The sequence below is a fragment of the Carex rostrata genome, chromosome 12 (genome assembly GCF_964058835.1).
Source record: "Carex rostrata chromosome 12, lpCarRost1.2, whole genome shotgun sequence".
NCBI lineage: Eukaryota > Viridiplantae > Streptophyta > Magnoliopsida > Poales > Cyperaceae > Carex > Carex rostrata.
In genome coordinates, this window is record NC_135929.1 from 1,710,943 (window position 1) to 1,733,241 (window position 22,299).

General features: G+C 35.1%; 3 protein-coding genes across 4 annotated transcripts; 1 reads left to right on the top strand and 2 right to left on the bottom strand.

Moving 5' to 3' along the window:
• Positions 1–2,494: 2,494 nt before the first annotated feature.
• On the bottom strand, positions 2,495–5,929 carry LOC144562818 (Ribonuclease P protein subunit P38-like protein). The gene is made up of 3 exons (XM_078312113.1): positions 4,418–5,929; positions 3,139–3,968; positions 2,495–2,975 (listed from the first exon to the last, which is right to left on the bottom strand). The coding sequence occupies exons 1-3, from the start codon at positions 5,577–5,579 to the stop codon at positions 2,628–2,630; spliced, it is 2,340 nt and encodes a 779-aa protein (XP_078168239.1). The 5' UTR covers positions 5,580–5,929; the 3' UTR covers positions 2,495–2,627.
• Positions 5,930–11,967: 6,038 nt separating this feature from the next.
• Positions 11,968–14,824, bottom strand: LOC144562825 (Translation elongation factor EF1B/ribosomal protein S6 family protein). Its single transcript, XM_078312123.1, has 2 exons — positions 14,297–14,824; positions 11,968–12,376 (listed from the first exon to the last, which is right to left on the bottom strand). The coding sequence occupies exons 1-2, from the start codon at positions 14,807–14,809 to the stop codon at positions 12,092–12,094; spliced, it is 798 nt and encodes a 265-aa protein (XP_078168249.1). The 5' UTR covers positions 14,810–14,824; the 3' UTR covers positions 11,968–12,091.
• A 369-nt stretch (positions 14,825–15,193) lies between these two features.
• On the top strand, positions 15,194–19,059 carry TAP46 (2A phosphatase associated protein of 46 kD). 2 transcript variants are annotated; one of them, XM_078312115.1, is made up of 9 exons: positions 15,194–15,451; positions 15,641–15,763; positions 15,871–15,957; positions 16,035–16,139; positions 16,283–16,444; positions 17,004–17,039; positions 17,136–17,207; positions 18,017–18,303; positions 18,531–19,059. In XM_078312115.1, the coding sequence occupies exons 1-9, from the start codon at positions 15,356–15,358 to the stop codon at positions 18,763–18,765; spliced, it is 1,203 nt and encodes a 400-aa protein (XP_078168241.1). In that variant the 5' UTR covers positions 15,194–15,355; the 3' UTR covers positions 18,766–19,059. The 2 variants fall into 2 exon arrangements, with proteins under 2 accessions (XP_078168241.1, XP_078168240.1); XM_078312114.1 differs by having other exon boundaries at positions 15,200–15,451; positions 17,136–17,219.
• Positions 19,060–22,299: the final 3,240 nt, after the last annotated feature.

Below are 22,299 nucleotides of genomic sequence, written 5' to 3' on the forward strand. Positions count from 1 at the left end.
TCTCATTTTAAAGATAAAATTATGTCAAAAACATTCGTGGTTTTAGATTTGCAAAATTTCTCACCGATCGTCAGAAATATTAATTAGATTGAACGAAGAAAAAAAAATCCCACCTCTAAAAACGTGTCCAGTTTTTTTTTTAAATACTTGATATATTAGGTATGAATACTTGATGTGTTATAGATGAATACTTGATACATTATAGATGAATACTTGCGCGCGCCAGTTGTAAAATCTTTCAAATATTATGTGGTTCCCAAATAGTAAGTGGTCCCCCTAGGTAGTTAGTAGTTAATGACTGGGGGATGAAATGGGGGATTGTTACGGGGGGATAGCTAGATGCTCCCAAATTCTTATATAAACGTATTAGCCGGACTATAAAGAAAACACATTCTTTAGATATTATTAGTTAGAAATAAAGATGAAATGTAAACTCTCCATCTTTTAAATATATATTAGAAACTTTTATTCGGATTTTGAACCATAAATCCCATCCGGGCTCAAATTTGAGAACTGAATTTGGGAAAAAAAAAGAACTTGTTCCATTGAACCCAATTGTTATCCTGGAGCCTTTGCTAAAGCTAGAGGAGCCCAAATTAGTTATTTGCTTTGCTTCTCCATCACCAAGCTATTACTTTCTTTTGTTGTGTACTTTACTTTTTTTTGATAGTTTCCTACAGTTATTAAACAAGTAGCACAGTTCATTTTTGAGCCTTGTGTTTTTGTTTATTCATTTGACTTTCTCCATAAACATAAAACCTTCTTTGTTCCTTTAAATTATCACATATGACTGAGCTTTACCGGGACGATTTCGAAGCCTCTGAAAAATGCTCATAGGGATGATCCAATTATTAGTATGATGCATATTTTATATCCATGGAACTTATTTTTCTAATTATTGTACTGTATAAACACGATATTAAACGAGATTCTTTTGTCACTGCTCAGTTGAAACTTTCCATGGATATAGAAAATACCCCGACATATGACGACAAATTTTGTTTTACAGACAAGTACATTGGTGGATCATATCATGATACTATCTTTATGATATAGCCGACAATTATCTGATGAACCGCACAGTTTTTCCTCTGTGTGTACAGGCAGAAGAAAGAATGAGGATAAGTTCTTCAAATCTGACAAGGTCACATACTCGATCTCAGTGAGAGACATATTAAATGACACAGCAATACTAGATGTACACTTTGTGCTAGAGGTGTACATGACAGTTGAGGCTAAAGAATCAATATTTATCAAACGTGAGTTAAAATTGGCTTACCAGTAAAAAAGAGCCGTGCCAAGCAGGTAGAATTGTCAGGATGAGTGATCTGTCAGCTGATTTATTTCTTCGCTTCTCAATTATTCTGATACACTTAATGTTAAGACCAGCGAATCTTATGAACTCAGAACGAATTAGAACAGAGATTAATTAATTATGAGTGCTTTTTTTTTCAATTTTGTAGGAAGTAAAGTTGTAAAACTGGTGTTAGGTATAATTTCTTATGATACACTTAATGTTTAATACACTTAATGATACACTTAATGTTTAATACCACTTAATGTTTAATGCACTTAATGATACACTTAATATTTAATTTCTTATGATACACTTAATGTTTAATACACTTAATGATACACTTAATGTTTAATACACTTAATGTTTAATACCAGCGAATCTTATGATACACTTAATGTTTAATAGTTTTTGCTTTGAAAGGAAGCCAATTAATGAAAAATATATCACTTTTTTTAAAAATGAATAAATTAATTGTTAGGTATAATTTCTTTGACTGATGCTCATTTTTTCAGAGAGAACATAAAGCAATAGATGATTTTTACTTTAAGCTTATGTTATGAATCAAATATAGCTGTGAAAGTTATAAACCTGATGTATTGGTATATTCTACGGGTACAAATGAAATTGTACCAAATCCTGTTCTTGGTCCATAAGTACTTCTTCAGTTACATTTCTGTGCTTCTCCTTCAACTTTTGTACCAAGTCATGTGCTGAATAGTTTAACAAAAGACAGTTGATTTGGTACCATTTGACAGGAAAAAAAAGAGGGTTACAACTGTAAATCAACAACATTAACAACCCATGCAGAGTGATTCCTAAACACTAATAAATTAGCAATTTATTTAGAAGTACTACATCAGTATGCACAATTGTTTTAAAGTATTAATTTCAGGAATATAAAAATGAATTGCAAAACTATGCAGATGTAATAGCATGTCTCATAAATTGAAATTAGAATACAATTGCAGGATGAAATTATTGAACGTTTATTGAGGAATAATTTCTAAAGTTGTTCATGTAAAGTAAAGTTATTTTTAGCAATTACAAGGATGGAGAGTTCTTTTACACGAGCATTCCGGGGTGCACCGTTTCGTTTGTCATTGGTTTTCTTTTTCTTTTTTCTGTCTTTTATGCTCTGATACAAATATAATCTCTTGTAGTACAATAAACAAAAGTTGAAAGATTTTAACTACGGTTTTGAAAACTGAAAATAATTATGTATAAAAAGTAGAGTTTAACTTATCGGCCCTATCTATTCATCTATTCTAATCTCACATTACCATAAACAAAACAAAGTATGTCTATATATATATCCTCTCCTTTCAAAAGTTCACCTCCTCTGCAAAATACCATCAGAAGCAAGAGGCCCCTCCAGGTCACCAATTATTCTGGCAATCCTGACCTCAAGCCCTCTTTGCACATCTCTGAAAAGGGATTTCATAATCTCTCCAAATTGGGCCAAGTTAAGGCCCATTTTCTTATCCAGCCCAATTTCATTCTTCTTCCCTGAAAAGCTTGAATTGATTTTGGACTGTATTTGTAGGAGCTTCTGGCCTGTTGCCACCATGTACCTTTGCAACTGAAATGTTTCCTCCAAGAACTGTTCAAGCTTTTGGGTTTCATTGCTACTCCTGCCTTTCTCTAGCTCACTTCTCCTTCCACCACAGTCAATTTCCTCCTGGTTTAAATAGGTAAAAACAACAATAATTAATCATTTAGTCTAACAGGTATATGGAAAAAGAAGGGGAAACTGAATGTACTGAAAAATGAAGGTGTGCAGTACAGGAAAGCTAATCTTGAAAAGGATTAATGAAAGGTGAAAATGTTGTATAGGAAAATACCAATCTTGAGCACAAATCATCAATCTTTCCTTCCAGAGATTGATACCTCTTGACTTGCTTGGTTACCAGCGACATCGCTGCTTCATAGCCTTTATTCTTTGCCCCAGCATCATCACATGTTTTACCACTACATCCCTCATCCACTGGTTTCTCGGTTACTCGAATTCCGGCTAATTTCTCAAGCACGACCAATTGTTGCTTCAGCCTTTTGATCTTATAAGACACCCCTAAAGCAAGGATATCATTCTTCCAAGGTAATTCTTTTCGCCAAAGTGAAGCCCCAGTAACTTCTTCCGTGCAAATAGCTTCTGGAAAACCAGTTCCTGGGTCCATAGCAACTTCCTTCTCTTCTTCAATCTCTGGTTCTGGCTGTACATCTAAAGGTGATTCACTGAGGCATGTATCAGTAGCAGTTGTAGGTGGAGAAACATTTTCTTCATTACTTTCCTTGTAAGTAATTTCACTCCTCCTCTCTGAATCCGACTCGATCTCCTTTGTTGACTCAATATTGGCACTGGCATGACAAATTAGGCGCTCCTTAAGAGAATCTAGTTCTTCACTTTTGTCTGACAGTATAGCTTGTAGCCTGGCACTCTCATCTCTGTAATGCTGGATGTTTCGGTTGAGGCCTTCTATTTGGCATTGGATGCGCTTTTTCTCGATTTCAGTACTCAGAAGCCTCCATTTGAAGGATTCAAGCCTTTCATCCTTCAACCTCATTTGCTCTGTGAATGCTTCTATTTCGGCATTATGTTGCTTCTCTAGAATGCTCGCAAATTTCTCGGCCTCCATTCGGATCCAATCTTGCAGCTGGTGAAATTCTTCTGATGCTATTTTTAATATAAAAATGTTGCACAATTAGATAATAATAATAAAGTGATTGAATGAAGGACATTTCTTGTTTTTGCTTTTAAATTAATAAACTGTATAGACAGACTAAAGAAGTTTTCGATGGAAGCACTGATTCACAAAATAAAAGTTACCAAGAATAATGTGTTTTTGGAACATAAATTAATAATTAGCACTATAGATCCCAAATCCTCTGAGGCCATATAATTATGCAATTTGTGATCTCCAACGTAACAAGCCAATATCCAAAAGTTTGGGAAGATATTCTGTCAGTAATCCAAGATTCAGACCATTTGATTTGCATGAGCAAATCATTGTGCTCCCACAATTATTATGAGTTTATGACGCCAATGGCATATTGTTTTACATAAACCATAGAAATTAAAAGGAAAAATATATATAACCCTTCCCTACGAAAAGTAAACCATACCGGGTTTGTCATTGATGTAGCTCGGGTATCGGTCGACACATTCGACACATGTCATGCTACTCTCCTCTATTCCCACCTCCAATTCCCTTTCCATCCGGCTCTCGGCCTCGAAATAATCTGCCAAATGCTGTCTCTTGCGCTCGAAGCCTCTTCCCTCCATCTCTAACTCTGTAATCGTGCTTTTACTTGAACAGCCCCCGGCTTCCTCATAATACCTCGATGATCCCTTCAACATGCCTTTTCTACTACCCTGCCTCTGAGACTGCCACATTTTTCGCCATTTCTCTGCTTCTAACTCTGCTTGCTTTTTTCTAGCCTTTGTTATTTTAACCTCCTTTAACAACATTTGTTTATCGGCCGTGTCGATTTTCGATTTTCTTAACATGGCAGTGAGGACTTTATCCTTTTGTTCTACATCCTTCTTTAACCTTACTACTTCAGACGAGAGCTCGTCTACTGTCATGGAGGCCTGTTCTAACTCTCTCTTTGACACATCAGCTTGCTTGACAGTTCGAGTCAGCTCGGACTCAAGCCGCCTCTGGTTCGACATGAGCTCGACAAATGCCGTCTTGTGCTTCCATATTTCTGCCACGCGGGCTTGTTCCTCTTTCTGAGCCCTCTCTCTTAACTCACTCATTACTTGCTCGGCAAGCTTCAATTTCTCCTCGACCTCTCGGGATTTCGTGATCTCTTGTTCCAAGGCCTGGTCTTTAAACCCGATAGCGTGCTGTTCCTCTTCTAGCCTCCTTTTCATGTCAGACATAGCCTCTTCATGCCGAGATTTCAGAGCACACATTTCATTTATGAGAAGCTGGAGCTGACGTTGGAGGCTCTTTTTCTCGGCGATCCACCTCTGCTCGTGGGCCGCGAATATGCCGGCTACTTTCTCATTCGCTTTCGCATCCTCTGTTCGCCTCTTTCTAAGCTCTTGTACCTCACTCTCTGATCTCTCCAGGTTTTCACTCAACTCATCTTCCCTATCCCGGGATTTCGCGAGAAGAAATCCCAGGAGGTGGATTCTGCTTTGGTAAATGAACTCTGTCATGTGGGACCGCCGGCATTTGTCTAAAACTGGCCGGTTGGGTTTCGACGCGAGATGGAAGGCAAGAAAAGCACAGGAGATACCAAATTGCGTAGGAAAAGTACTGTCACCCGCCTCCATTTTATCTATAGATGAAGTTATAAGCGTAAAGCCAAAATTATTGTAGTATATAGAGGAGGAAAAAGAAAAGAAAGGAAATCTATTGCCTAGTGATTAATGCTTGAGAATTGAGGCTTGCGGTTGAGAAAATCGATGAAGAGCAACTATTAGATCATTAGATGAGAATTAGAAGAAAAGAGATGGTGAGGGTTTGAAGAGGGGTAAGCCGAGAAAGTGGATATGATGGTGTTGGTAGAAACCTTGACCAAACAGCTTTCAAGTGTCAAGTGCTAAATAATATGCAATTATTGGTTGATTTTGAGAATGAGAGAGAGAGAGAGAGAGAGAGAGAGAGGAAAAATGGTGGGCGCAGCAGGAAATAACTGATCCATAAATCAGGGAAGAGAGGCATGGTGTCAGTTATGCTCATGCAGATGGTATTCATTTATTAAACACATAACAGAAATGCAGATATTTTTTCTGAAAAAGGATATGAGAAATGGAAAAGACAGAAAGTATGATGGGATCATTCATGTGTCAGAAAAAAAGGGTTAAAGATTTCAAAACAGTTGGCGTTCACTTCAGTTGTACAGAAGCACAAATTTTAAATACGGATCAGACGGTCCGTTTATACATTAAGATGTGTGTTGTCTTCCATCTAGAAATCAGACGTCTGAAGATGTGCCTAGCGTGTGGCAACTTGTAGAGGATCCAAACAATAAGAGCGGAGAACTGGAAGCAAATTCCTTTCTAACCAACCAGTCTGGAACAATTCTTTGACTGTTTTTTCTGAGCAAAATTTCAAGTTGTTCTTAGTGACATGACATGTTTATAATAATCTGATTCACCTCTTGAGAAAAAAAGCATGAGCAATGTGTAAAAATTACAATAATTGTTTCGCTTATACATGTTCTGATTTTTATTGCCGTGTGTATTAAATTTTTTTTTTTTTTTCTTTGCTTACTAGGGTGTATTAAATTAGAAGCAATTGACATGCCAAACTGACCTAATAATTGAGTGCAGGAACAAATCTTCCTCTGGCAGAATGTGGGTCCCAGCTGAGGAATACTGCCACTAATTAAACAAGGAATCAACTATCTCACCTTTTGACCTGTCATGAGTCATGTAATAGATCAGTTAATTATTTTCACATAAAGTAAACTGCTGCTCAAAACTTTACTGCTTAAAAGTTTCAAGGAATCTTTCCCATAACTTATTAACTTAATCATAGCCCATTATGCTCAAATCACCTTTCTTTCTGTCTCTTCAGTTTATATACTTAATTATATTCCCCTCAAAAAATATATATATATATATATTATATACTTAATTAAAGGATTTGCTATTTTGGATTTACTGTTTCCGAAAATTAATTCACTGATATTTTGGTCAGAAAATTAGATAAAGCAAAAGAAAGCTGGTACCAAACTGTTTTGAACTTTAGTACTAGCTATGGTTGTACCGATCGAAGGCTGAGTACTTGAAATCATCAGATCCCAACTAAAAAATTAAATTATGCGAAATTACTGCAATTGATCTGTTGTTGCTATATATACTGAAAGTTCCAAATTTTGATACCGTTCCATATCACAATGAAATCAAGAAATTTCAGGTGAAACAGCTGTCCTCGCTGTCCTCGAATAATATATATGCTTGTTTGAATTTGCAAAGAGTACAAAAAAAAGAAAGCAATGGGGAAGTAAATTTGACGCAACAATACAATAAGAAAGGAACACAATAAAAGAGGTACGAGACATGGAGCATGGTCATCAAAAAGGCATACAACAATATATAATGATGATATAAGGTATGGACTATATATGGAGATGCTTTTTTTTTTTTTTTTTTTGGTTTCTAATAATTGAAATGAAGTGTCGACATATTTGGATTCTCCTGTTGATCTGAAATGCATTGTTTTAACGGGTTATGCTTGGGACGTTTCAGTCTTTGTTTATCCAAAATTAATTAATCTCAAGTTAATTGTTGCAATAATTTTCAATTTGGCATGCTATATATCTGATTAAGTCAACATCTTGTTCTCCCACGAAAACCATCAAGGAAAAATAAATATATCCCAAATGGAATCTCCTCAAGTTGCACGGACGGAAGCTAATTTATTATTCCATAACTTAGAAAAAAGTCTAACTTAGATGATAAAAAATTTATACAACAATTTATAATCATATCAATTGTCTCCTCAACTGCATTCCTATGATCCTACCCTACAGGAATCCATATCCTCTGAGGTAACGGAATATTTCTGTTTGAATCACGGCCGTCCGATCGAGATCCGGGCCAATCCGGCCTAAGGTGGAATGCACGGGGACACTTTAATAGTCGTGCGGATGATGATTGGACGGTCCAGATCCAAACGGAAATATTTTGTTAGCTTAGGTGATACGAATTCATCCTACAGTTGGTTAGATCTCCACTAAGCTATCTCTAAATATGAGATCAAGAGGCTGTTAACTATTCCATAACTTGAAAAAAAATGTTTAAATATGAGATTAAGAGGTTGCTAATTATTCCATAACTTGAAAAAAAGTCTTGACTGAGATGATAAACAATTGATAATCATATCAATTGTCTCCTGATCAACTGCATTCCTATCCTACAGTTGGTTCTCCAATAATCTAAGCTCATGTATAACTAATCTGTCTCTAAATATGAGATCAAGAGGTTGTTAATTTAAATTAATTGCTTGACAAATACGCCAACAACCCACTCGATTCCATAATTTGAGGCTTACAAGATGGATTGTGTCTCTCTAATGCGCTTCACATCTCTTGGGCCTGTAAAGTTAGAGATGTGCCTTGAAAAAGCTTTCCACTTGCACCAACCAATGCCATTTTAACATACATTGGCACAAATTAACTAGTTGGTCTTCAAGTTTTCAAAATTTTCTCTTTGGTCCCTATTTGAGATGATAGGAACCTTTTCTTATATGAGGATCTGATTACACCATTTTTTGGTGACACCGAATTACACTCTCTATTTTTAAAGTTTATAAAGTCCAAACAATCGATTCAAACCGTTCAACTTGTTGGATATGTTAAAATGTGCTTGCAGATCAAATTTTATATTTTTTGAATTTTTTTTACTATTTATTAAATATTTAACAAAATCGTTATATTCAAACCATTGAATTTTTGTACCCATCTTAATAAATAGTAAAAAAAATTCAAAAAAATGTAAAATTTGATCTACAAACACATTTTAACATATCCAACAAGTTGAATGGTTTGGATCGACTGTTTGAATTTTGTAAACATAGGGTATAATCTGGTGTCATCAAAAAAGGGTGTAATCGGATCCCTCCTCTTCTTATATATTACTCTGTTAGAAACTTTTGTGTAAATAATAAAGATATAGAGGGTTCAAATGATTTGTGATTGAAAAATCAAGTAACAAAATATAATCATTACATTTTGTTTTTATTACTTTTGCTACACAAGTGTTGAAAACTTGTAAAAATCTAATCATGTGGACAAATTATGTACATTGCTTTTAGTGCTAATTATTATCATCAAAACAGAATTTGGAATGTTGTGATTTGATGTGTGCCTAGAAAAATTGACACAGATGACGTCTAAAAGCCGAAATTTTTAAATATATCATACTCTCAAAAAAGATAAATCAAATTACAACCACAATTTTTGAGAAATTTGAATTTTGACACGGCCGCATCCCCTAGGTGCAGCCACCATTTTTCGGAACGCATCATCTAGATGCGGCCACCCCTTTTTTCGTTTAGATTGAATTGCCGCACGAGAAGGAAAAAAAAAGGTGGTTGCATCCCCTAGATGCGGCCCGCAGAAAAGTGGCCGCATCTAGAGGATGAGGCCGTGTCAAAATTCGAAATTTTCAGAAAACGTGGTGGTTTGGTTTATCTTTTTTGGGTTATGATATATTTAAAAATTTCGGGTCTAAATTTTTTTTTTTTTTTGTTATTTTACAATTTCTCTGATTTATTATAGATAAAGATAGCTTCTATTGAAATAAAAAAAAAATTCTTCAATTAATCAGAACAATATAAATTTAGCCTAACATTCTAAACTGGACATGCAATTAGTTATCATAAATACACTCATGAAAAATGAACACATATAGATTCCTTCAAAAATAAATTGGACTTAGTATCAACACTGCATTCAAGTCTTTAAACATAATTGAAATTGTCATCTGTTTAATCCAATCGTGTTATGTTTATGGTTAAATTCATTGAGATTGACTTTTGCGCAAAATTATTTAAAAAAAAATAAAGATAACAAATTTTGCAAATAAATAAATTTAAGGGGCAGAAAAGAGAGGAATAACATGGCATGAATTGGAGGAGCAATAATGAAGAAATCCTGTGATATATTCTGATTTGCACGGGTTGCAAGTTTCTAGCTATTTGTTTGATTTGATTTGAGGTATGGGATAGTCAAAAAGCAACCACAGCTGGACTTGGTTTGGAAAATAGGGATTGGCACATGCACAGCAATCTCTAAATTTTATCCACACGCTTCTATATTTTTGGTGCTAATTATAAATTATAATCCACCTCTCGCCAATCAAAACCACCAATAATAGTTCTCTTCGTAATTTAGAGTTTAGAAGAAAGAATGAACTTGACAATGTTTTTTAATTAACTTTGTAAAATTTAGTGCTACAATTAATATTCCATTTCTGATGCTCATAGTTTCACCTTGGCGTAATTAATCTAATCTGATGTTACACCAGCAATCAACTCCATGTGAATTGCACCAACTTTTTCGGCCAATTTTGGATGTTTTGGTTGTAATTAGGAGCACAAAATTAGCATCAAAACGTGATGACCACAAAATTAAAGCTGATTTGTCTTTAAAAAAATCATCTAAAAGAGCACTTGTGTCAAGTCATGCATCTACCTTAGGAGACATGGCTTGAGTTTGGTCTAATCAACCAACTAAGATATATAGCTTACTTAAATTGTAAAAGCGGGACTTAATGGAGGCTACTTTGTTTGGCACAAAACAAGAAATCTGAGCTTGATCATCATTAGATACATCCCGCGTGTAAGATATGTAGTTATAAGTCGGTTCAATAAAAATAAGCTTTTCTAGAAAATGATGCAAATTCATGTTTCCTAAAGGATGTACTAGACATAGTTTTGAAAAAGTTGAGGTGTACCTTTGGAATCGTTGTAGGACATACTTTGTTGGGTTTGAAAATTAAAAAAGTAAGGCTTAGGTGCATAAGATTTTCTATACTATGGCTTCAAAAATCTACAGGTGAATTTGTTATATAGTGAATTTGTAAAATACAAATTTTTACTATTTTTATATTTTTTTTTCACTCTAGTGCCTAACCATGGCAAATCTCAGTCATTCCTTTGCATTGAAATTCGTAGTGACGTAAATTACAATCCAGTAAATAGTCTGATACTTGGAATATAGAAACATGAATATAGATAAACCATGCTACTATGCTAGCTAGATGCCCTCGTTCCATAGTTAATTTTGGCATGTTGCGGGTAATAAAAAGGGATCAATTGGAGAGAAATGACAAGTGATAAAACAAATGGATGCAATGAACTCAAACTGTGCACCTCCCACCTAACGAAGAATGCTTGTTAGCTATCACAAATATCAGAACTATTATGTACACAACAATCCACTCAATGAAAATATCAAAATATATTTCGACAGGGTACTAAAGACCAACCCGGACTGGAGAAATTAGTCAGGGCATCTTCCCTTTTGGGTTGTCAGGGGTATTAGGTTAGGAATCGAATCTCTCGCACTTTTGGAGACAGGAAATTCCTACTCGGTGGATAGGCCTCAGATCAAATATTTAAATATTAAAAGTGATTCCGGCCTCATCCGACAATGGCTCTAGAGACAGAAATTTCCTGTCCCAAGGAGGGAGGTGATCTCGTTTTTATCAGGTTATAACAGAGACACATTCCATATTGGGTTCTCCTAAATTTTATAAATTCAGTTATAACAAAAGTAAAAACATTATTATACATGCCTATAATATACATACTGCCCAATTAGGTTGGTTCAGAGGTTCCTTGTGTCTGGCTGAGGCAAGCCGGGTCAGGTAAGAACTGACACCTCGGCCGATCTATTGTCAAACTAGAAATTATCCACAGCAACACTCTCAAGTAGTCAAGTAAACCAATTTTAGGCAATACTAGAATTGATCAGCACGCTTCATCTATGATCTATATGTGATACTAAGGACTTCTAAGGTACAATTAATTCTTTTTATGTTTCCCTAAAGACATGATTTAAGTTGATTCAAACATTTTTTTTTTTAAAATAGAAGCAGCAGGAGAACTGCATATGGAGCAATTATTTTGGAAGACAGAATTAAGCTAATAATTCTTCTACCTGGCATAAAGACTAAGTATTTGATAAATTAAACAAGAAGACAAAAGGAACATATACAAAAAAAAAAAACTCGAAAATCAAATATTCAGCAAAAGCACAAACGTAACGAAGAGAATGAAAACTCATACAATTTTGGAAACCATATGACAAAGAAAGGAAAAAAAACACCCCTCAATTTACAGTAACTTTCTCCTTTGCCTTTGCCTTTGCCTCCTTTTCCTTTTTCTTTGTTTCAGTTTTTTGGAGAGAATGCCTGATTACAGAAAAATCTAAGCGCAATTGGTTCTCCAGTACAAGAGTCGACTCGGGCTTGGTGAAGAAAGTGAAAAGAAGGTAGATGCCTTCGCCAAATGTTTCTTTTAAACCATCCTTGTTGTATTTCTGAATGCTATATGAAAGGGGCCCGATTCCTCTGTTGAAAACCTCCACATACATCGCTCCTCCAGCCACCAGAAGCTGCAACATGCCACACAAGATAAATATTGAAACAGATATAAGCACACATGCGGCACATACTGCCATTTTCATTCAACCCATTATGTACATTACGCATTCTTACATTGAATCTGTTACAGATCAGGATGCATATGGACTGCATCAAGTAATAAAGATAAATATTGAAACAGATAACAAGAATAAGCAAAAGAAGCATTTCAAAGTAGCATTCACGGTTTTTGTAAGAGCATGCATTATCATATCAAGGTATGCATTCCAGACACCATGCAGTACTCTTACTGGCATGTCTCACTGCCTGCTTTTTGCACCAGTAAACCGAAAGTACAATTACTGGTAACATAGCCCCTTACTATCTGGTAAACTAGTATCACCCCGTCTAAATAACCTATATAGTGCCTTGTACAAACAGTATGGAGGTCTAGGAATTCTGGATCTTCACCTCATGAACATTTCCCTCTTGCTTAAGTGGTGTTAGAAGTTAAAAGATAACAGCTACCATAGTAGATGGGAAACTGTAATTATGTTTAAGTATTATAGTAATCATAGACTACCTGTCTCCCCTTTTTGGGCTACAAATTACCAAATTAGAATACATAGGTCAAATGAGCATCAAATATGAACCAGGCACGCAAACAAAAGTGCTTTTTTGGCAAGACTTATGGTTGGACAATTGTACATTGGCCACTAGATTTCCTGCACTATATAGAGTTTGCATCAAAAAAAATGTTACACTAGCTGACATCATATACTCTCAAGGGCAATGTGTTAGATTTAAAGATGTACTAATAGGTGTCAAGCAACAAGAATGGGGTACCATACTTCACATAATTAGCCAAATTTCTTTTACAGATTTGAATGATAAACTAGCCTGGAGATGGGAAAATACAGGGAAGTATTCAGTCAAATCTTTATATACTCGATCATCCGGTGTGATGCCCTCTTACCCTATGCTATGGTGGACCCTACCAACACCTCCAAAGATCCAAATTTTTATGTGGCTACTCAATGCTAATAAAATACTGACCAAAACTAGATTGCTCAGAAAAGGGTGGAAAGGGGACCCAACCTGTCATTTTTGCTCAAAAAAAGAAACTAGAAATCATTTATTCCTCAAATGCCCCTTAATCCAACAAGTATGGTTTTGGTTGGGAAGAAGCCAAGACTTTATGTTAGAATGGTCTACCTGTATAGATATTGTACAATTTGCAGTCAACTTACCCTCAGATGACCTGATGGCTTTCCTGATAGTGTATAGTGCCTTATGTTGGACTGTTTGGAAACATAGAAATGAAGTATGCTTCAACAACAAAACCAAAAAAACAGCCAGGAATATTATTTTACTTATAATTTCACTTGTTACTTATTGGACAGAGTCAGCTCAGAAAAGGCTGAAAGACAGTACAGCACTCTGGCTGCCAAGTGACCTCGATGCGATCCCTCTTCAACAATGGAGCCAGACTGGATGACCAGGTAGCTGAAGATACTCCAATACTATATCTACCTAGCACTGAGGAGTTCGACAGGGAGTGATCACTTAGAAATGATTCTACAATCTCAGAATTTTGATTCCAAATATATACCTTAGCCCGCAATGCAGAGGCTTATTTTTACCTTTAAAAATGTTTGTGTTGATTTTAGAACTTTATCTAGCTATGCTGGGAGATTATCTCTAAACCTAAAATCTGTAACTTAACCTTTTGGTTTCATTAATATGAAACGGGCTATTTAGCCTTTTATCCAAAAAAAAAATATATAGTGCCTTGTACCCTGTTACCAAACCTAACCCACAATTTATGCTTGCTTAATCCCCCCTCCGCCCTCAAGCCACTGAATTTACTTTCTATTTATTTTCAAGAAGTCCTAATAACAATAACCAATGACTGGTGTAGTAGTATGTTAAAAAAGAAATGAATGAAGCACCTCTTCGTATCGCTGGATTAAAGCAACACGCTTCTCCTCTGAGATATCTGGCCTGAGCACCACAGTGCATTCATAGCAGCGGCAACCCGGCGGACAAGGTGGCTCCTCTCTATCCTCCAGCAGCTTCACCGCAGCTGTTGCATCAGCCGCTGAAATACCAGGTGGCCCGAGTCCGATATCATCTCCATACACATCCTCGTCGAAGTCGTAGTCACCTTCGAAATACGATCCGGTGAAACCGAGCCTCGCCGTCACGCCAATGGCCGAGCGGGTTTTCACAGATGGGGTTTTGCGGAGGGGCGAAATGCTCTTAAGAGAGAAGAAGTTGGGATTCTCACGAGGGTGAAGTCGAGGTCTTGCGCGCGAGAGGTGGCGACAGGCGGTAAAGGAAGAAGAGAGGGTTAGTGAAGCCATACTCGCTTCTATCTGTTGCCTCTCAGCAGTTGCGAGGGAATCGAAGAAGAGGATAAGGGGTATTGGCCTAGAGGATTTGGAAATCACTATCCTCTGCATTAATGTACCGTTTAAATATACCTCCAGACCGTTCGATCATAAATCATGCCAATCTGGCCCACGCCTATGACGCTAATATTAGCGAGGATGTAAATCGGACGGTTTATAATTAAAATCAAAATTTATGTTACCTTAGAGGATACGAATTCGGAGATATGGTAGCCTGTTTCCGCGGATCAATGGTGGCGTGAGAAAGAAAACACAATGGTATATGGGCTGGAGGCCCAGTATTATTTTATCTCCCGCTATTTATTCAGATAATTTAAATTTGGGTATTGTTAACTGGGCTTTACCCGGTACGGATCAGAGAGTCCGATCGAAACCGAAAAGATCCGGCGCGACTGTGCCACCTTGCATTCCAGCCTTCCAGGGTTTTCCCGGTTGTTCCCAATCGCTTCCTTCCGTACTCAATTTGTTCTCCATCTCCCTTCTCCCATTTTAACTTTTTGCTTCTGCGCGCTCCGAGTGGAGGAGATTAGTAACGCTACTTCTGTTACAGTTTTGATTAGCTTATCGACAAATCTAGGGTTTGTTCAGAGAAAAACGATGGTGGAAAGGAATACGGAGGAGCTGCCTCTGCCCGCTTTGTTTGAGCAGGCTCGACAGATCCATTATGCCGCCTCCGAATCCTCCGTGGATCAGGTGCTTCTTCCCATCCTTTTTCTCCTAGTATTGCATAATTTGAGTTCTATCTGTTGAAATTTAGGATATATGTGCCTCGTGCTCTTGAAGGGAAATTTGCTGATGGATTTAAAATGTTTTGTATTTGGATGCATGTTAGAACATAATACTTTGTTATCTAATATGTAAGTTGTGTATTTGGTTCGAAAGGATACTGTGAGGAAGGGAATTGAGCTACTGAAACGCTGTGATCAAATGGTGAGTAAGCTGGGGCTTTTCTCTTCTAATGAGACCAAGGATGATGTCAGCACTTCTAATCTCAAATTTCTCCTTGTAAGATGAGTTTCCGTTATCCATTTTATACTGTTTACTCCCTTGTCCAGTTAAGATAATATGTATTTGTTTGTCATGAATTTAGTTTAACATTTTGGTTTGTTTAGGTGCCATTCTATCTTGCAGAATTGACTGAGAAGGTCGCACAAGAGGACAGGATTCCAATCCTCAAGGCATCTGAAGATCACTTGAAGGTCAAGTGTTTATTCACTTGCACGTTATTGGTCTCATTTTCAAGAGCGCATTTTGATTGTCTGGTTTTCCTATGCAGGAATTTATTTCCATATGTGAGGCGCTTGAGCTTGTACCAGAAGACGAACTGGATGCTTCAAGACAAGGAGGTGCCGATACCTTTGCTACCCGTAGAGCTAAAAAGGTTTATTATCCCTTACCTAAAGTACTATTTAATAATCATTTGCATGTTTTCATGAGTTAAAAGGAAAGAGGGCGAAAAGGACCAAACCAAAGTGATAGAAATGATGGAGCACCTTTACATATGCTATTTTGTTGCTTCAACAGGTTGCTAGATTTAAGAGGCAAAAGGCGGCAGAGGCAAAGCTACAAGAGATCAAAGAGAGAAAAGAGAGAAGGGGCCGCTCCCTCCGTGCCACTGCCTTGTCCAACCCCGTCGATTTTGATGAAGAGGATGCACATGACGATGACAGTGAGGAAGAGCGTGAGGTTAGCTGCAGCTTTGTTTGTTTTCTTTGTTTCCAATTATGTATATAGTTCGAGCCACAATTATCTTTTGTTTAGTTAGAATTTGGAACTACCGCGTATGACTTACTTCTAGACAGATCTTATCCAATTTGTTGTTCTATCTAAAAGGGTTTTTTGGATAAGGGATATATTGACAACTATGACAACAAACAAAATGTTACCAAAATAAAAATATTAAATTGAAGATATGTTATTGAAAGTTTAGATAGGTTGTGTGTCAAATTTGCAATGTGACGATCGTTGGGTCACCAATCTAGTGTCCATAAACCTGAGCTTTTCAATTTTAAAGTTAATCAATGAATGACTAATGAGTTTTTAAATCGCACCAAATTTGATATGGAACCTATCTAAACTCAAAGAACTTATCTGCAGTTTTAGTTTGTTTATTTATATTTTATCATTATTTTGTCTTTTTCTCAGTTGCCAAATAAGCTTCCCGTCAGTGTAACCTATCTCATGTTTAATTAGCAAATTAAGATATGCTGACAGCTCTAACTGAATACCTTGTTTACTTTTGCAGGCATGGCTAGGTACAATCTCTTTGGCCCTCTGTAAGGTTTGTCAAATCCTTCCTATGCTTGTTAAGCTGAATTTACGGATTCCTCTCTTAGGATCTGATTCTTATACAAATGTTTTATTGCTTCTGATGCAGGCTTTTGATCTTCTAGAAATGCTAAAGAAAGAAGAAGAAATGCTGCTTGCTGTGAAGGAAAGACAGTCTAAGGTACTTGTTCAAGTAGTTTTCGATAAATTAAAGATTTCTTATTTAATTTGTAAAGACCTAATTTTAATATGGTAAAAATGTTATATTTGCATTTTTTTTTTATCATATGAGCCTATTGAGATGTCAAATAGTCAGGAAATTATGAGGGTCCTGTCTGCATGATCCACAGCTGTGTCCTTTATATATCTGGCATTGTATTGTGTCCATGCAGCTAGTAGCTCGGTTCCGGTTCCACTTTCTGTAAATGGACTCAAGCTTTTCAAACTGCTCAATAGCTGCTTTGCATAATTTCTGCTGAATTACATTAGAGTGCCGTGCAGTTGTATTGGATCCATGCTAGTTGGTATGAATACCAGTCAGTTGCTGGTTTAAACTTAGAGGGGTATTCCAAAATTGGCAGGTTCTGTGTCCGTCTTTTACCTTGTTGGTTGTCGGTTTTACATCTATTTGAAATCTCTCTGCTCTTGGATTACTTTTTTACTTGAGAAAATGACATTATTTCATTTTTGCTTTTGTTGGAATGGGTGCATCTGGAACAAGAATACAAGGATATATCGGGAATTACATTTTTGGTGGTAGGGTTGGTATGTGAGAGTTTAATAGTTGGGATGGGCTCTGCATGTCCGTATTATATTCTAGAACCAGTGTCCTCTCTGATTCTACCAGTACTAGCAGCTTTTGTTTCGTCTTTATCTTTGCACTTCCATTAGTACATAAACTGGATAAAGAAAAGAAACCATCTTCTGGTATTCATCATTTTCCTAATAATGAGTAATAACCATGAGTAATGAAATATGAGAAATGAACAGGATGGTGAGGAAGAGTTTGCGCGTGAGGTGCTTGACGAAAGAACAAAAAAGGTAGAAACGTGGCACCGCAATGCAGCCACAAGAGTGCCTTTGTCTAAACCAATAGAGCCTATTACCTGTGCAACTTTCGCGCAAGATGTAATCGAAGGGAGAGCTAGTATATCTCAAGCTAGCGGCCACAAGCATCACCATCAGCCCCTTATTTTTGGGCCTTCTAGCCTTGTGGGCCACCAAATTACAAGCGAAAGGGAACGGATTGCTGCTCAGGTTTTCCAACCCGGATTCAGGTCGCTCTCTCTCTCTCTCTAAATTGATTGCGTGATGAAATTCACAAGGCTAATATAGTCAAGCTTTAGTTGTATTGATTGATAATTAATGACATGCATGTTTGCTGTCGTTTAGTTTGTATCCATGTATTCGCATAAACCATGATTGTAACTGATCAAGCCAGAATTTGCTTTGTGAGACCGATTTTGACTAATAAATAATAATATATTTACTTTTGATACCATAGGCTGCCAACAATGAGCATTGAGGAAGCGGGGTTGCGTGAAATGGAGATGATGAATACGTGGCAGGAGAGGAATGCTGAGTACATGAAAGAGGCCAACTCATCGTGGCACCGGGATGGGTCCCGCACGGCAGAAGAGGAAGAGGATGCCGAAGAAGACAAGGCCAGAGCTTTAGATGACTGGAAGGATGATAACCCCCGTGGGGCCGGCAATAAGAAGCTCACTCCTTGTGGTTAATTGCTGACTCGACTGCTATTTTTGTTTGTATTATGAGAGGTACTGGTGTGGGCTACCGATTACACATTTCCTTTTGGGAATATGGGGCTGTGGGAAATCTTTTTGTATCTTTAGTAGTTTGTATTTGTTTGTACCAATAAATGAGGCACGATGAAGGTGTATTTAATATGTTATAGAGATTATAGTCTTTTCATTTAGCTTTACTAAACCAGTGTTCCTTCGGACTGCTTTGGCTTTTTTGTTTTTCTTTTTTGTGTTATTTTCTTGCTAAAATGAAAATTTTGCTTTGTTTTCTGTTGTTGTGTTCTTCTAATTCTCAGCTTGTTTGTGTGAAAACAAATTTTACATTTTTTTTAAAATTTGTTTATTGTTTTTTTTAGATAGTTAGAAAATCATTGTTTTTTATAGTCATTGTTTTTATAGTCTATAATCTTGTGAATCAATGAATTTTCTCTCTTAAAAAAATAGTAAACAAATTTAAAAGAAAAGAGAGTTGATAATAGTACTTGCACTGTACTTGCAGGGGATTATTAAAAATTAAATATAAAAATATAACTTTTTGTGCGGATTGCAAAAATTGCACAATTCAATTTTTTTTTCTAAAGTATTAATACCTATGAATGGAAGTATTTATACTTATGTACAAAAGTATTTATACCTATGATGTGAACAATTATTTATTGCGTGAATTCTTAAAGCGCGAAAATAACAATATCAGTGCTACAGTACCCGCGCTACAATACTCGGGAACCACCAAAAATTAAAAGCATAAATATAACTTCCTACAGAGAACGCAAAAATTTCACAATTTGATATTTTTTTTCTAAAGTATTAATATCTATGTAATTTTTGCTTTCAAATGAGATTCATGATGACGTACTTTCAGAATTGTCGTCACGCAAATGTTTATATCTCGCCGTACAAGTATTTATACCTACAATTGCAAGTATTTTTTTACATATGACATTGAAACTATTAATATCTAAGTATTGAAAGTATTTATACTTATACACTGAAGTATTTATACCTATGAGAACAACTATGTTTGTTATCATAATAAGTTACGTATCAAGTAGAGTAAGGTTAAAATGCACCATTGATTTCGTGCCCCAACCATATCCCACGTCTCTATCTTCGTTTACAAAGTTCAAACAGTTGATCCGAGCGGCTCAACATAATCTCCATATTAAAATGTGCTTAGAGACCAAATTTTATATTTTTTGAAATTTTTTTACTATTTTTTTAGATAGGTACAAAATCACTACATTTATACCATCAACAAACAGTGATTTTGTATCTATCTAAAAAAATAGTAAAAAATTCCAAAAAATATAAAATTTGGTCTCTAAGCACATTTTAATATGGAGATCATGTTGAGCCGTTCGGATCAACTGTTTGAACTTTGTAAACAGAGATAGAGACGTGGGGTATGGTTGGAGCACAAAACCAATGGTGCATTTTAACCCTACTCATCAAAGTATTTTAAGTGTTAATATCTTATCTTCTGAGTATTTATATCTACGAAGGTATAAATATCTAAGTATTTTTTTACATATGACACTGAAAGTATTAATATCTAAGTATTGAAAGTATTTATATCTATGCACTGAAGTATTTATTTTTATGAGGTCAACTATTTTTGTTAGAAAAAATATTGACGCGGAATTAGTGCCGGGACTATGAAAGGGGGACCATATAATTAGAGGGGATCATAGAGAAAGGATGCAGCTGGAATTTTAGAATAATAATTAGTTGAGACTATATAATATCTTTTTAGAATAATAATTAGTATACACAATATAATTAGTGGGGACCATTATACATTATTCCTCTAAGTGCGAGTAATGTAGCACGGATATTGTAGTGCAGGTACTAAAACATTACTCTTTATTAAATATATTGAACAAAAATGACAACTTTGTATTGTCCAAACATTACTCTTTATAGTCTTTTATTAACGTTTGTATAAATTGAGATATAGATATGTTCGAGTGCTACTCATTCATTATTAAAAAAAGAAAAATAACTTACAAAAAAATACCTAACAATAATAATTTGCTTATAGTTACAAATAAGTCATATCAATAATTAAAAAATCACTTAACAAAATAATTAAGGAAATTAATAAAAAGAGTAAATGGGTAAAAAAAAAATTCTAAATAAATAAAATCTACTCCTATTTATCGTAAACAAATACTTATTGTTCAAAAAATAACATATATATCTGCTCTTATCTAGTAGAGTCTAATTTCTAATATCTAAACATTAGATATGAATAATTGATTTTCTCTAATGTCTAACATCTAAATGTTACATAAGATGTTTTAAAATCACAAGTTATTCAATTTTGTAGTATAGTATCTTTTAATCTCAAAGGCGGTTTTTTTTTTTTTTTCTAACTTGATATTTATAGTAGATAAACTAGTTACTTTAAGAAACAAAAAACATGCAATGAAATAAAAAAATGCGTGAAAGGAAGACAATAAATGAGTAATTAAATTATGCATTATAAATGTGTGACAAACAAATTTGTTATATATCATGTTTTAAAATCGTCTAGATTTAGGAATTGTATAGTCTTAATGCTAACTTAGAGCATCTACATCCCTGAAACTATTAGAGTTTATAATCTGACGTGGCAGTTTCTAATCTAATTTCAGGGATGTGGGAGAGTTTCTTATTTAGAAACTATGCAGGAAAATTTCTTATTAAGAAACTGTTTATAAACTCTATGTTGGCCAAATGATTGGCTCAAATTGTTTCTCATTTTTAATTTGTTGCTGACGTGGGTTAATAGAAACTCTAAAATGAGTTTCAGGGATGTGAGAGTTAGAAACTTTAAAGACCATAATTTCTAAAAAGTAATTAACAATTATTTAGAAATCCTTTTGAGTTTTAGGAATGTAGATGCTCTTATCATTGTTTTTGTCCATGTATGTTTTAAGTATAACATAAAATCACTCAAATAAACTTAACTTAGAATTTAAAAATATTTCGAGTTCTTATTATCTATGCTTATAGATATTTTTGGAGTATTTAAAGTTAAATTTCTTACACATTTCTTTTCTAAATTATTTCTTAGATATTATTCTTTCTTTATATAATATTTTATTGATTATGTGTATTATAAAGAACATTTAATATTCTTTAATTATTATTTTCTGCCAAGTTATGCATTTAGTTTTACTGGAAACTTTTACACATACAGTAAAAATGCTATAAAAAAATAGGGCTGGTCAACTTTATGTATGTCCCACATTACAGAGAACACAACCATCTACATCTCTTTTTCATATTAAACAACACTCCCTCTAATTAACACATTCATACCAATTAAGAAATGTGAAATTAACAAATTAAATTCTAATTAAACAAATGAAAAATTATTGTTCAATACTTAGAACTTTTACATATGCATAGAAAATGATATGAATTATATCTAATATTTTTATTTGACATTTAAGTTTTAAATTTTAAGTTATTGTAAATCATAAAATGGAAGTATAATGGAGGCAATAAAAAAAAACAAAGGTG

Excerpts from the sequence above, each read along its gene's own strand:
- LOC144562818 (XM_078312113.1), bottom strand. The coding sequence starts at position 5,579 with ATGGAGGCGGGTGACAGTACTTTTCCTACGCAATTTGGTATCTCCTGT. Across the intron at positions 3,969-4,417 it reads CTACATCAATGACAAACCCG|CATCAGAAGAATTTCACCAG; the intron begins GTATGGTTTACT and ends TATTAAAAATAG. Across the intron at positions 2,976-3,138 it reads ATGATTTGTGCTCAAGATTG|GAGGAAATTGACTGTGGTGG; the intron begins GTATTTTCCTAT and ends TATTTAAACCAG.
- LOC144562825 (XM_078312123.1), bottom strand. The coding sequence starts at position 14,809 with ATGCAGAGGATAGTGATTTCCAAATCCTCTAGGCCAATACCCCTTATC. Across the intron at positions 12,377-14,296 it reads TAATCCAGCGATACGAAGAG|CTTCTGGTGGCTGGAGGAGC; the intron begins GTGCTTCATTCA and ends GGCATGTTGCAG.
- TAP46 (XM_078312114.1), top strand. The coding sequence starts at position 15,356 with ATGGTGGAAAGGAATACGGAGGAGCTGCCTCTGCCCGCTTTGTTTGAG. Across the intron at positions 15,452-15,640 it reads CCGAATCCTCCGTGGATCAG|GATACTGTGAGGAAGGGAAT; the intron begins GTGCTTCTTCCC and ends TTGGTTCGAAAG. Across the intron at positions 17,220-18,016 it reads AGTCTAAGGTACTTGTTCAA|GATGGTGAGGAAGAGTTTGC; the intron begins GTAGTTTTCGAT and ends AGAAATGAACAG.